The sequence below is a fragment of the Aotus nancymaae genome, unplaced genomic scaffold (genome assembly GCF_030222135.1).
Source record: "Aotus nancymaae isolate 86718 unplaced genomic scaffold, 86718_ANA_hifiasm-v0.15.2.pri h1tg000020l, whole genome shotgun sequence".
Lineage (NCBI taxonomy): Eukaryota > Metazoa > Chordata > Mammalia > Primates > Aotidae > Aotus > Aotus nancymaae.
Window position 1 is genome coordinate 24,026,009 of NW_026988432.1, and position 15,000 is coordinate 24,041,008.

Genomic DNA, 15,000 nt, shown 5'->3' on the forward strand with positions numbered 1-15,000 from the left:
GTGGCAGAAATGATGGTATGTCTCTTCTAAGATACGGTTTAAAAAGATTGCACATGCTCACTCTCTCTCTCTCTGTCTCTTAGATCACTCATGCTGGAGAAAGCCAGGTGTCATGTCTTGGGGAAACCACGTGTGATGTCTTGAAGACATGCTGGCAGACCTGTGCATAGGCCCATGTGGCAAGAAACCAGACCCTCTCAGTTCAAGACACTGCAAGAAACCTCATGAAACAACTTGAGGCTCTGAGCCTGAACCACCTAGCTAAACTATTCTTAGATTTCTGATTCTGAGATCCTATTGAGAAAATAAACAATAATTGTTTTATGTTGCTATATTATGGGAGTAACTTGTTACATAGTAATAATAGCTATACGTTGTTGAAGAGCAAATTATTCAGGCTCTGTTTTTCAGTTTCCTCATCTGTAAAATAGAGTACTGATTTTTATGATGTGGTTGTGAAGATTAAAGAGATCATCCACAGAGAAGTGCAACAGAGTATAGGGTCAGAAGTTGGCACCTCAGAAATTTTGGGCATTGTAATTAATTTGCAAGGCTGTAACAGATCCATCCAAAACTGGATTGAATATCTTTTAACTGAAAATATGTTTTAAAACATCCTGTCTTACATTAAAAAAGAAGAGTACCATGCATTAAGATAAAGGCAATTAAATAATAGTTTTTAATTCAAATGTGAGTATGAGGAAGTATGACCCTGAAAGATTTTTGATGTGAGAAAGATAAAAGTTCTCCCCCCAGGGGAGAAAAAGAACTACAATTACGATTATAAAACAAAATCCAAGTTCAAGTTCTTGTTTTGTCATTTATAAGCTAAGGGAAGGCTTTTAACTTATTGAAGTGTATCTGGCCAATTTTTAAAGTGGTTTATACACATTTCCAAGATAAGACAGAATGTGGACTGGCTGGCTTAGTGCTTGCTACAGCAGGGCTATGTGTTACGATCAAACACAGTGAACTGTAAGAAGGAAACTTTAAGACCTCTGCAATCTCCTACTAAACTGCTTCTATGTGGACCTTTTCTCCTTCTATCTGGACCTTTTCAACTGAGATCTTCTCAAATGAGATGTGTCTATGAAGTCCAGATATATGAAATAGTTGTGAACATCCAAGTGTACATTTTGGCTCCATGAGTATTAGACAGAAGATGAGGCTGAGGGAAGGAAGACTCTAATCTGGTTCCAAGGAATTCCTTTAAGATGAACTCAAGGTATCACAGTATTCTTTTCTAAGGAGACCAGAAAGATTTCCCCAAGATAGTATAAATCCATTTGCCTTAGTCAACTGAGATAGGAAATGTCATGAGGTTTAAGAAATGGTAATTTTGTTGAAGAAATCTCTAAGACATTAGGAATTAAGAAATAATTAGGTAGTATAAGTCATAAAAGGCAGGACATCTGTATTTTTACATTGCTCTAGAAACTGTTTCTAGAAGCTAAATTTGTGTAATTTTTACACTCCATCATCTAAATTTTTTTTACTTTCACCAACTTTGCCACATCCCTTCTTCATTATTCCTGTATCTTTGAAAACAAGCTACTTCTTATCTTGTAAAATCCTCCCAAAAAACACAATTCTGTACTCTCTACAGGAACCTTTTTAAGCTTAAAAGTCATCTTGACTGTCTGCATAACCCTACTTACTTGATGATTTTGGTAGTCCAGAAGAATTACCAATTAATTGTGTTTGAAAATTTATTTGCTTATAGAACTAACAAGAAATGGCATCTGGGTCTCCAACTCTCATTCATTAGCAACTCTTTTAAATTCCATTTTTATACAGAGCCATGGCATTGCACAAAACATTGCATAATGCATAATGCATTGTAGGCCTACAGAGTTTGCATAAAAAATACTGGTTCTTCCAGTATTTCAGAGTAAGAGGAGGAATGAAGTATGTCATTGAAGACTCAAAGAATAAAAACTAATATTAATAATGAATTGAACAAATTAGTATTTAAAACCATGTATTAGGTAATGAGATCATTTCTAATGCAAATTTAGGTGTGCTTTGAACTCTCTTCTTACCACTGTTCCTACAGTTCTGAATAGCTGAAAATTTGTGTGCTGTTGATATTTATCATACTAGAATGGTTGACTGTACTCCTTACTCCTAGGAAAGCATTCTTGGTTGGTCGTGGGCATCCACAAGGGCTGAAGGGTGATGGAATAAACTCCCAGTCTCGGAAGACTATTGAGCTGGGACTTTTCTTAGGATGCTGGCTTCACACACCTTATACACATGGGTCAAAGGGATGATCGTCTCACAGACCAATCCCTCTCACTGTCCATTTGTGCAGGAGCAGGCCTCTTGGTAGGACAGCACCTAGAGTCAATAGAACTCCAGTTTTTAAAATCTGCCTTTTTTCATGTAGCTTTATTTTACTCTCTGTAGCTTCTCCCACTCACTGTTTGTGTTCTACAGCCAAGTGACTAATGCAGATGGTGGGAATGGGAGGAAGAGTGTTGGCTCTCACAGTGAATGTTCTAGAAAGCCTAGAAACCAGTAGCCATGGTAGTCCCGAAGCTATCACAAAGCAAAAGTATGTAACTTCCTTTGCTTCAGTGTTTTTACTAGAATTTTCAGGCTACCTTTTTGAGACTTCTTTTTCCTTTAAAGAATGATTTTCCTTTTTTCCCCTCAAATATTTACAGAAAAAGAGAAGCGAGAGAAATATAAAATTCGAGATACTGCCCAACAACCTCTCATACATTAAATGATCTTACAGGTCATCTGCTTCAATCTATATCCTCCCTAGTTCCTATTCCCCTCCCCCTCGTCAGCATTTTACAAAAGAAGAAAATGGGTTGAAAATGGCCACATATGATTCCTCAAAGATCTAGAAATAGAAATACTATCTGACCCAGCAATCCCATTACTGAGTATATACCCAGAGGATTATAAATCATTCTATTATAAAGGCACATGCACATGTATGTTTACTGCAGGACTGTTCACAATAGCAATGACGTGGAACCAAGCCAAATGCCCATTAATAATAGACTGCATAAAGAAAATGTGGCACATATACACCATGGAATACTATGCAGCCATAAGAAAGGATGAGTTCATGTCCTTTGCAGGGACATGGATGAATTTGGAAACCATAATTCTCAGCAAACTGATACAAGAACAAGTGGGAGTTAAACAATGAGAACATATGGACACAGGGAGGGGAACATCACACACCAGGGAATGTTGGGGGGTTGGGGGCTAAGGGAGGGATAGCAGTGGGTGGGGTTACTGGGAGGGATAGCATCAGGAGAAATACCTAATGTAGATGATGGGGTGATGGATACAGCAAACCACCACCATGGCACGTGTATACCTGTTACAAACCTGCACGCAATGCACTGTGCCCCAGAACTTAAAGTATAATGAATAAACAAGAAAAAAAGAAAATGGCCACACAAATAGTTACATCCAATTGTGCAACTAAATCTAGAAATGTAATGTGGACCTAGATTTCTCTTCAAGAAATCCTCTCAGCCAAATCAAGTTGCTCACCCAAAGCTACACCCCACTTCTTGGAAATAGCCTACATGACAGATTACTTGAGTCGGGATACAAAAAGCCAGTCCCCCTTGACTCATTTAGGACAACTCTAAAGAACAGTCTCAGTTCAGCTGAGGTCTTCATTAAACAGCATCACCAGTTAAATCCTTCCCTTACCCCAATTTGGTATCCTTCATCCTCACTGGTGTTATTCCAGAAAGCACTTGCTAATAAATCTATCTTCCAATCTCTGTTCTGAGTTTTTCATAATTAATTTCATTATAATAAGAAACAGCATTTAAAATAATTTTTTGGCCATTATGCAAAATAATCAACCTTTGCCACCACTTTATGGTAAGAGCAACTAGACTGGGGAATCAAAAGATTTGAGTTCATCTCTTGCCTATGCTGGTAGCTGGCATGTTTCTCATGAGCCTCAGCTAATTTAGCTGTGAAGAATGTTTGGGGGTAAGGAGTAGCATGTGTCATATCATATTTTCAACCAAAAAGTATAATATTAGACAAATAAGCAGACTTTACCCTCCCATGAAATTAAATACATTTTCTCTGTGAGTTTTGAGAGCCATAAAACAACTTCAGATAACTTATGTTTTATCTGTTAATTAAATAACATTTTATAGAGCATAGTAAGAAATGTCAAGGAAGAAAGAAAATAACAATCTTATAAAAATAATTGTTCTTAAATGAAATAGCAAAGATCTTTATATAGTGATTAGACATCTGAACAATGGTATGGCTTTGGTTTATACAAGGCTTGATACCCTAGTAAATGTAAATAATTACAAATGGGGCCATTATAAATTTATCTGCTCTCCTGAGTGAAATCATAACTCTGCCAAGAAACAGATTACAATTTTTAAACATAGTTATTTATGGCCTCATTAATCACCTCAGATGCAAAGGGCTATTTTATCAAAAAGCTTAAGAATTTATTTGGGCCAGGCAGGGTGGCTTACACCTGTACTCCCAATACTTTGGGAAGCAGAGGCAGAAGGATTGCTTGAGCCCAGGAATTTGAGACCAGCCTAAGCAACATGGTGAAATCTTGTTTCCACAAAAAATACAAAAACTAGCTGGACATCTTGGCTTGTGCCTATAGTCCCATCTACTGAGGAAGCTGAGGTGGGAAGATTGCTTGAGCCCAGGAGGTGGAGGTTACAGTGAGCAGAGATTGAGATTTTACCACTGCACTGCAGCTGGTCAACAGAGCAGGACTGTGACTCAAAAAAAAAAATTATTTTAAAATTAATTGTGTTTATATGTTAAAATAATTTCCTTTCATTAGATACAGTTTCGCCAACAGAGGGCTTATAGATAAAAATGAAGGCAATGTGACCAAGTTATTTAAAACATATATATATATATATATATATATATATATATATACACACACACACACACACACAAAAACACAAAAAGATATATTCTATTGCCTTTTTTTCTTATTGAATTATAATATACATAGGGAAAATTGAGAATATGCTAAATACAGTGCTCAACGATTTTACAAAGTGAAATGCCTGGGGTCCATCATCCACAGCAAGAAATAGAACATTATCAGAAGGTGCCCCATAGTCCCTTCTTCTCCACTAGTCCACTCCAATCAAAAGTAACTGTCCTCCTGAATTCTAACATGTATTAGTCCATTTTCATGCTCCTAATAAAGACATACCCAAGACTGGGCAATTTACAAAGGAAAGAGGTTTATTGGACTTACACTTCCTCAAAATCATGGCAGAAGGTGAAAAGCACATCTCACACAACAGCAGACAAGAGAAGAGAGCTTGTGCCAGGAGACTCCGTTTTTAAAACCATTAGATCTTATGAGACTTATTTACTATCACAAGAAGAGCACAGGAAAGGCCTGCCCCATGATTTAATTACATCCCACTGGGTAATTGCAGGGTTCCTCCCACAACATGTGGGAATTCAAGATAAGATTTGGGTGAGGACACAGCCAAACCATAAACTCCATGGATTGTTATTTTGCTCATTTTTTAATTTTACAAAAATTAAATCACACAGATGCATCAGGTTTCTGAATTGCAAGTTTATACCTGTGAGAGTCTCCATATTGTTTTGTATAATTGTAGTTTATTTTTATGGCTGCATTGTATTCTACTATATGAATATACTATAATGTATTCATCTATAGTAATGAAGATATGACAAACAGCCCACATTCTTATATGCACCTGTTGATTAACATTTTATATATTTCTATTGGGTAAATATTCATGAGAATATATCTAAGAATGAAACTGCTGAATCCTTATAAATTTTAGAATACTATTTGGTGGTTTAAAACCATGTATGTGTTGTTATCTAATAATTACAAAAAAATTAACTTTTGGTAATTTTATGGGTTCCATTCATGTAGCATAAGACACGAAGAGTAAGAGAAGATTTGCTATTTCAGGCATACAAAAACTCCAAGCTCCAGATAACAGATGAAGCAACATGTATAGTGGATAGAGCAAGCAGAGGTTTCAAGTTCAGACTCTCAGAGACTGAGCTTCCACGTTTATACATTGGAGATGGCACCTTCAGAAAATCTTTTTGAAAAATAAAAGGATATGAATAATTTAAGAGATAAAAGCCATATTTATATTTGGAAAAGCAGTATACTGTAGAGGTTCTGAGGTTGCCCAGGTATCCTAGAGCAAGTAGCTTAAGCTGTCTGAGTCTCTGTTTCCCATGTGCAAAATGAGGATAATCTTCCCACATGATAATAATGTGAGGATTAAATGAAAATAAAAATTAGCAAGGTATTTACCAAGTGAATGTTATTAAAAATTTATCATACTTGTTAGATTTTATTTCTCTTTCTCTCTAAGCCTATTATCTCCTTTTCTGTTTAATGAAAACATCTTTAACTGCTCTTAATACATCAGACAATTTTGTTAGAAGACATTCTATTTATAACTGATAAAAAGCCCGCCGAACATCAGTGTGTTACAAACATAAGGAAGGCATTTTAATAATACATTTATTTGTTTATTCATTCATTTGACAGATATTTCACAAGCGCCAATTTTGTGCTAGGTGCTAAACAATAAAATGTGTGAATATGAAGATGAATTAGATACATTACATCCTTCTCATGAAGTAATTCACAAGCTGTTAGAGGAGGGAAGATTTGGACTTGAAAGCCTAAGCAAACAAGGCAGTATTGTGTGTAATAAACTCTATATTGTGCTACAAGAAAATGTTATTCAAACATATAAAAGGGAGTCATTATTTCTAGATGGAGTAACCAGAAAAGCATTTATAAGAGCATCAGTATCTACTCTGGTCTTTGAAAGATACATAAAACATTTTAGGTTGAGAAAACCATTGAGTCATTTCAAAAGGAAAGAAATAATGTAAAGGGAAAAACAAATGAAGGACAGTGCATATTCGTGGATCGGTGATGAGTCTACCTTAGCGTGAGTCTGAGTACATATAAGGATAGAGTAACAGAAATCTAGATTCCAATATGATACGCTGAAAACATTTAAAGGTTTTAAAAATTTATTTCGTTCTTGGCAGACAATAGGAGCCACTAGAGAAATGTATGGGGTAGAATGCCATGTTTAACTTGTTTTAGGAAGAAATCTGACAAGCAACATGCCTAAGAGGCTGGAAGGTGCTAGCCAAGAAGACTTAGCTAGGAAACTGTCTTGGCAGTTTAGATGTGAAGTCACAAATAATAAATAAAAGAATTAAGGATGGGAGAATAGCCAGGGATTCAAAGATACCGTGAAAGAAAAAGCAATGGCATATGGGAATTCACTGGATGAAGAAGCTACTTCTAATTAGATGGGATAGAAAAGCTCCACAGATTCTAAAGTACAATAATTTTTGAGAAAAAAGCAATAAATGATTGGCACAGATAGAACTTAGTTATTAATACAAGAGGAAAGCACCTAGAGGGAAAAAGGCAACTAAATTCCCAGTATCTTTCTTGGTAGTGAAAGGTATAAAGAAAAAAAAAGGACAATAGCTTCACAGGACATGACAGCTAGGAGCATAATGATCAAGAACAGGGAACTCTGAAATCAGACCCTTTGAGTCCAAATTCTGGCTCTACCACATACTAGCTGTGTGACTGCTAGCTAGTTACTTAAACTCTCCAAGTCTTAGTTCTCTCAGTACTTCAGAGAATGTAACGATGAGAAGCATAATAATAGTGCTTACTAGATGACTTGAACAGTTGGCATTCATTATAAACATCATGTAAGTTTTTGCATTTATTACAGTAAAATTGAGAGAAGATGTAATGGAGCATAGGGAGGATGTGGCATAGGGTAAGTCAAAAAAACAACTATTAATTCATTCATTTGACTAAATGGTATTGATTGCAGGCTTGCTGTGTGCCAGGTGCTGTTCTGGGTATTGGGGAAACAAAATGAACAAAATAGGTAAAATCCTTGCACCTATAAGATTTTATTAAAATACAGGAAGCAAATAAATAACAAACACAATACCATAAATAGAATAGTGTAATACATTAATAAAGAAAAATAAAGCATTACAGAGAAGTAGAGAGTGACCAGAGAAGCTACGTTAGGCAATGGTCAAGGAAGACCTGCTTATGAAAGTGGCAGTTGAAGAGACCTAAAAGAAATGAGGGATGTGCCATATAAATATCTACAAAGAGAGATTCCAGACAAAGACTGCAGCAAGTGCAGAGTCCCTGAGCTGAGACGTGCCTACTATCCAAGGAACACAGGAAGTTTACATGGCTATAATTAATTATAGAAAGGAGCAACAGGAGATCAAGTGAGGTATAGACCCAGAGACCAAATCACATGGGACCTTGTAGGACATAGTAAAATTAGTTGATTTTATTTCTACACGTGATGGAAGTCACAGAGGTACAACATGATCTAATTTATATATTGAGAGATGGCTGTGTAGACAACAGATTATAAGGGCAAAAGCTAATGAAGATTAATGAGTACAAAAAATAGAAAGAATAAATAAGACTATTTGATAGCACAACATGGTGACTATAGTCAATAATAATTTAATTGTACGTTTTAAAATAACTAAGAGTATAATTGGCTTGTTTTTAACACAAAGGATAAACACTTGTGTGGTTAGATACCATATTTTTCATGATGTGATTATTACATATCCCATCTTATATCAAAACATCTCATGTACCCCATAAATATTATACACCTACTATGTACCCATAACAATTATGAATAATATTTTTTGAAAAAGCTAAGGATGAGACTAGTTACAAGCTGATTGCTGTAGTCTAGTAACTGTAAGAGATGGTGGGAGCTTGTATAAGGGCAAAACAGTGGAGATCGAAAACAGTGGTCACATTTGGGACATGTTTTGTAAACAAGAATTTGGTAAAAGATTGAATTTAGGGTATAATGAAATTAGAATAAAGAGGCATGGAACTAGAGTTTGTGAACAGAATAAGTTGATTCATATAATTTGGCTCTGTGTCCCTACCCAAATCTCATCTTGAATTGTAATCCCCACGTCAAGAGAGGGACCAAGTAGGAGGTGATTGGCTCATGGGGACAGTCTTCCCCACACTTCTCATGACAGTGAGTGAGTTCTCATTAGATCTTGTGGTTTTATATGGGATTTTTTCCCCTTGGTTTTTTTCCTCTCTCTCTTCACCTCTGCCTCTCCTTCACCTTCCTCCATGACTGTAAATTTCCTGAGGCCTCCCCAGCCATGCAGAACTGTCAGTCGATTAAACCTCCTTTGCCTTTACGTTACCCAGTCTCAGGTAGTATCTTTATAGCAGTGTGAAAATGGACTGATACAGTAAATTGGTACCAAAAAGACTAGGGGACTGCCATAAATATAACCTGAAAATTGTGGCCATGACTTTGGAAATGGGTAATGGTCAGAGATTGGAACAGTTTAGAGGGCCCAGAAGAAGACACGAAAATGTGGGAAAGTTTGGAACTGCCTAGAGACTTAATGAATGGTTTTGACCAAAATGCTTGTAGTGATATGGACAATGAAGTCCAGGCTGAGGTGGCCTCAGATGGAGATAAGGAAATTATTGAGAACTGGAGCAAAGGAGATCCTGCTATGCATTAGCAAAGAGAATTGTGGCGTTTTGCTCTTTCTCTAGAGATCCTGCCACAGGATAATATCATCCAGGATTAATCAGAATTTTGATATATTTAAAGCCACTGATACTAGATGACATTATCTAAGAAGCTGGTATAAGGAGAAAAGAGAAGAAACCTGAAGACTGAGGCCTGGGGCATTCTCTGACTCTTAGAGGTCAGGAATAAGAAGATAAATAAGTGACTGAAGAGGAGTAGCCAGAAGGGTAGAAAGAAAACCAGGGGCATTTAGTATACTACAAGCCAAAGTGAGAAAGTGTTTCAAGGACATAAGTGAGATCCTATGTCAATTTTTTTCTGAGAGTCTGAGACTTAAGCATTGGATTTGACGATGTGGAGATTATTGACAACGTTGGCAATCGTGGATTCAGTGGAGAGTGACTGTAATATCTTATTAAAAGTAATAAGAAATCTTACAAAGAGGATAAAGTACAGATTTTTAAAAATATTTCAGTAAATATAGCTTTAATTGGAGTGGGAAGGGCATTGAGTTATAAAACAGGAGCTATGACAGAATATTAATATTTGTATGCCTACTACAGTGATAATGAAGAAAACCTGATAATGCAGGAAAGGGAAGGGGTAATTACAGAAGAGTCCCTAAATGGGTGAGATGGGATTACAATAAGATACTCAGATGCAGCGCTAACAGATCAATTAGATTTGAGGGAAGAACAAGGATCCCACTCTGAATGCTTCTCTTTTCTTGCTGATACAAGATTACTAGGTAAGAGTAGGGAAAGAAGGGAGGTACTGAAATCTGAAAAGCAAGAATACATCTAAGATATTCATCTTATGAAGTGAAACTATGAACCACTAGAGAAATACAGTGTCATTTCCAAATAGTGAGAGCTCACCTTGAACTTTTGGTTATAAATACTCAGTCAGCAGGCTATGTGTTTTTCTCCAGATACATTTAGCTACTAGGGAGTGGGGTATGAACTGGGGAGCTGCTTATTTAATCAGGTTTTTTTCAGGTGAGTAAGATGGGGAAGGAGGACCAAGGGAGATAAGACTGAAGATAGTAAGTGACTATAAAACCTAAGTTAAGGCCAGGTGTGGTGGCTTACACCTGTAATCCCAGCATTTGGGAGGCTGAGGCAGGCAGATCACAAGGTCAGGAGAAAGAGACCACCCTGGCTAACACGGTGAAATCCCGTCTCTACTAAAAATACAAAAAATTAGCTAGGCGTGGTGGCATGTACCTGAGTCCCAGCTACTCGGAGGCTGAGGCAGGAGAATCACTTGAACCCAGGAGACAGAGGTTGCAGTGAGCCTAGATCATGTCACTGCACTCCAACCCAGGCAAGAGTGAGACTCCATCTCAAACACAAAAACAAAAACAAAAATCCCTAAGTTAAGCTTGAAGAGAAATGAGGACAAGAGGGGGATAACGGGTAAGAGGAAGTGGTGGAGTTAATAGGTTGGGGTTCCTGGTGGGATTGAAGAATTGATGGCAAGTGGGCAACAAAGTAAGTAGGTACCTCATAAGGTGACAAAAACTGCCATTTTGTACTGGTTTGATTTGGTGTGACATGAAATTGATGAATTGAGGAGGGAAGGAGTCAATATCTTCACAGGCAACATAGAGGAACTAACCATCTAAGGTATCAGATGAATTATCTGCATGAATACTGTTATTACCAAAACTGAGCATAGAGGTAATTGGAAAGGAAGTGATCCGCAGATAATAATATCTTTAGTAAGTGTGGGAGGATGACAGAAAACTTCAACAAGGGATGGATAGTAAGTGGGAGTGGGTCAACATCTGGTTTAAAGGAACTAGATTATTTAAGTTTGAGAATTAGACCCATTAAAAAGTTTATTTAAAAATCTATAGAGGTCAGGCATGGTAGCTCACACCTAGAATCCCAGCACTTTGGGAGGCTGAAGAAAGATCACATGAGGTCAAGAGTTAGAGACCAGTCTGGCCAACATGGCAAAACTCTGTCTCTACTAAAAATACAAAAATTAGCTTGGCATGGTGGTGCACACCTGTAGTCTCAGCTTCTTGGAAGGCTGAGGCACGAGAATCACTTGAACCCAGAAGGCAGAGGTTGCAGTGAGCCAAGGTCATGCCACTGCACTCCAGCCTGGGCAACACAGCAAAACTCTGTCTCAAAAAAAAAAAACAAAAAAAAACAAAAAAACACAACACTATGGAGGTGATTATTAGAATAAGGACAATAATACTAAAATATATATCCGCTCTTTTTATGTAAATTCATATGTTTTACAAACAATTTCTGTAATAACCATCTGTTTGCCAACAGACAGACCATTTGATTATATACAAAAAATACAGTCACAGAATGAAGTCTTGGACTTCAAATTATTAATAATATGGTTTTAGGCATTCTCCTTCATTTTCATTTGCTCAGAAACTTCAAGGAAAATTCTAATTACTTTTGATAATTTGATTTTTTTTTTTATAGAAAAGATACATAGAGAAAGCATTTCATCTCTTCATCATGGCACCAATATTGACTCACCAGGATTGTTGGACTGGGCATCCATGGGAATCATGAGCTTGGCCCGGGGGGCTCGGCGTGCAGCCAGCGACCTCTCCAGAGTGGACATAGAGCTCCCTGCTTCCTCAGTGTCTTGACCTGAAAAACATACACTCCTTAGAAACATGCCCTCTACAAGGATGCAACACTTTACATAATTTCTAGCAGCTATTCCAATGCCTTTTTAGTCTTACAGATGTTTTCAATGCTAATATCTACCTTCTTGTTATCTGAGTAATATATTTCATTGTACAAATCTTAAAATTAACCATAAACTCTAAATTCATTGCACACAATAAACCGTTATTTATATTTTGATGCTTATATTTCTGTATATGTTTGTATATGTGACAGTGGGAGGTATATGTTAATGTCTTTGTTTTTCAAAAATGGCATTGTATTATGCATAGTTTTTGTAACCTGCTTTAAAAGATAACACAAAAATCTTTCTCTGTTAATAAGTCAGTGGTATAATTATTAACAGCTATGTAATATTCCACTATACTAATTTACTACAATTCATTCAATACTTTAAGCCTAACCATATTAAATTTTATTACAAAAAACCTACAAGAAATAAACTACATTCTTCAAAAATAAGAGCAGATATATATTTACCTAAATCTATTATGATTCCATAAAATGTCATACTAAAGAGTCACTAACATTTAGAAGAAAGGATATATGCAAATTTGAAAAGTTAATTTTAATATTAAAAACTGAAGTTCTGAATAGTATATGCTCCCATGTATGTAATATGCATATAAAAGCATATTGTGACACACACACATTTGTATGTGTATAAGAATGTATATATATGTATAAGGACACACATATCTATGTAATAAGATTATACACAAAATTTTTAACATTGTTTTTGTTTTGTGAACGGGATTAGGAATTTGGAATGGGGAAGAGGCAGACATACTTTTTACTATTTTAGGTACTTACTCTTTTATGAAATGTTTTTTATTCTTTTTATTTTTTATCATATGCATACATTCTTTTTAAAATTAACATCATAATTAATTAAATTTAAAATAAAAATTATACTGGGAGAAGGTTCCACATAGGTGAAGTCATGGTAGCTTCCTAAATCTAACTCTGTCCACAGGTCCTCCAAAAACTACACAGAATCATATAAAACATATTTAACTTTGAAAACCTGGCCAGACAGTGGCTCACAGCTGTAATCCCAGCACTTTGGGAGGCTGAGGCAGATAGATCACTTGAGGTCAGGAGTTCGAGACCAGCCTGGCCGACATCATCATTGTCCAATGAAGGAAAATGAAGAGAATTTGTCTCAAGCAGATATACCCTCAAAAAAATTGCTAATGAAATTTCTCTAAACAGACAGGAAATAGAGGAATCTTAGATAATCAAAAAGGAAGAATGAACAACAGAAAGAGTGAAACTATCAATTAAATACAACAGACTTTCCTCTTCTTTAGTTTTTAAAATTATGTGCTTCTCCTTGCCACTCAAAAAAAGTAATTCTAGGTCCAACTAGGGTAACGTAGTTTTCAAATAAGTCATTTGATATTGTTGGGTGTCTGTGTGTGGGTTTTCAGTTTTGCAATTTTTTTTTCTTCTAAGAATGGACTGTGCTTGATATTATATGAGTTCATTGAAAAGTTAAACAAAATTATTTTCCTATTACTTTTTGTAGCATAAATACAGGATTTAATAAATAGGTATATAAATAAAAATAACCAATAAAAAGTTAAATGTTAAATCAAATTGCCCATTTGGTGTTACGTAGCTCTTTTATAGATGTTATTCACTGAATTGAACATTTAAAAAAAATGAATACTACCAAATGCCATAGGCTGAAATTTACTTGTTCATTCTTCCGAAGTGAAAGTAAGACACTAATCCTGTGGTGCTGCTGTAGTGAAAGTATAAGAGGATAAATTCATTTCACGAAAGCAAATTCTATTTATAAATCCTAGAGATCAAACAGACCTGCTCTCTTGCGTTTCTCTATTGTAAGTTTTAAGTAAAGAAAATTATTTTGAAATCCACTAGATGTAGAAGAGATATATCATGAAGCAGTGACTTATCATCTTAATTCCTAGATATTTTAGTGGGATTCTCTATTTGTTGTGGTTAGTAGGTTTTGTTTAAGCAGCTTGCATGCCAGAAGTAGGGAAGAATTAGTGAAAATAACTCTCACTTAATAAAATTAGTTGTTGCTGTTAATGTAGCATTTGCTCGGTTCAGTTCTCTTTTCCATAGCTAAAGTGCGAATATTGTAAATTAATTTCTGGTTTTATCCAAAAAGCTAATTTCATGGGTACAAAACAAGACAAGTGCTTATATAAAAGTATTACATGAGTTAATTGAAACTGGATCAACAAAACATGAATTTTGGAGTCAGATTTTTGGTCCCGGCTGTGATACTAGCTTTGAAATTGGGGCACATTATTTAACCCTTCTTAACTTTGGTTACTTCATTTACTATATTAAAAGAATGATAGCATCTACCTCAAAGTATTTTCTGAAAATTAGGCAAAATAATGTATAAAAGTCCTAATCATAGACTTTAACATAAAGTAATCTCTCTTTACATAGTTATTGCCTATTCAGGAACCCCAATGTTAAATATAGTATTTCCTAGTAATGCTATTCACTTATGTTGAGTTTTGTTCTTTTAAGCATGAGAGCAGAAAGAATACTTAATTTAACATAAAGTGTAACTTGCAGGACTTTGAGGATTACTTTCCTGTTATTACAAAATTGGCAACTAGGTCCTCAAATTGAGGACAAATATGCTCAAGTACCCTTTTATTCTAAAGAAAACAGTCATCATTTGGGATTAAATCTTCCCCCAGGACTTATTAAGAGACATCAACTTAATGTCA

General features: G+C 35.7%; 1 protein-coding gene across 3 annotated transcripts in view; it reads right to left on the reverse strand.

Moving 5' to 3' along the window:
- The window catches only part of DCC (DCC netrin 1 receptor), a 1,184,710-nt gene that overhangs the window by 60,679 nt on the left and 1,109,031 nt on the right, over positions 1-15,000 (reverse strand). For all 3 annotated transcript variants that reach the window (XM_012464272.3, XM_012464274.3, XM_012464273.3), the window contains exon 25: positions 12,119-12,235. In XM_012464272.3, the coding sequence (XP_012319695.1) occupies positions 12,119-12,235 (117 nt within the window). The remainder of the gene's footprint in view (positions 1-12,118; positions 12,236-15,000) is intronic.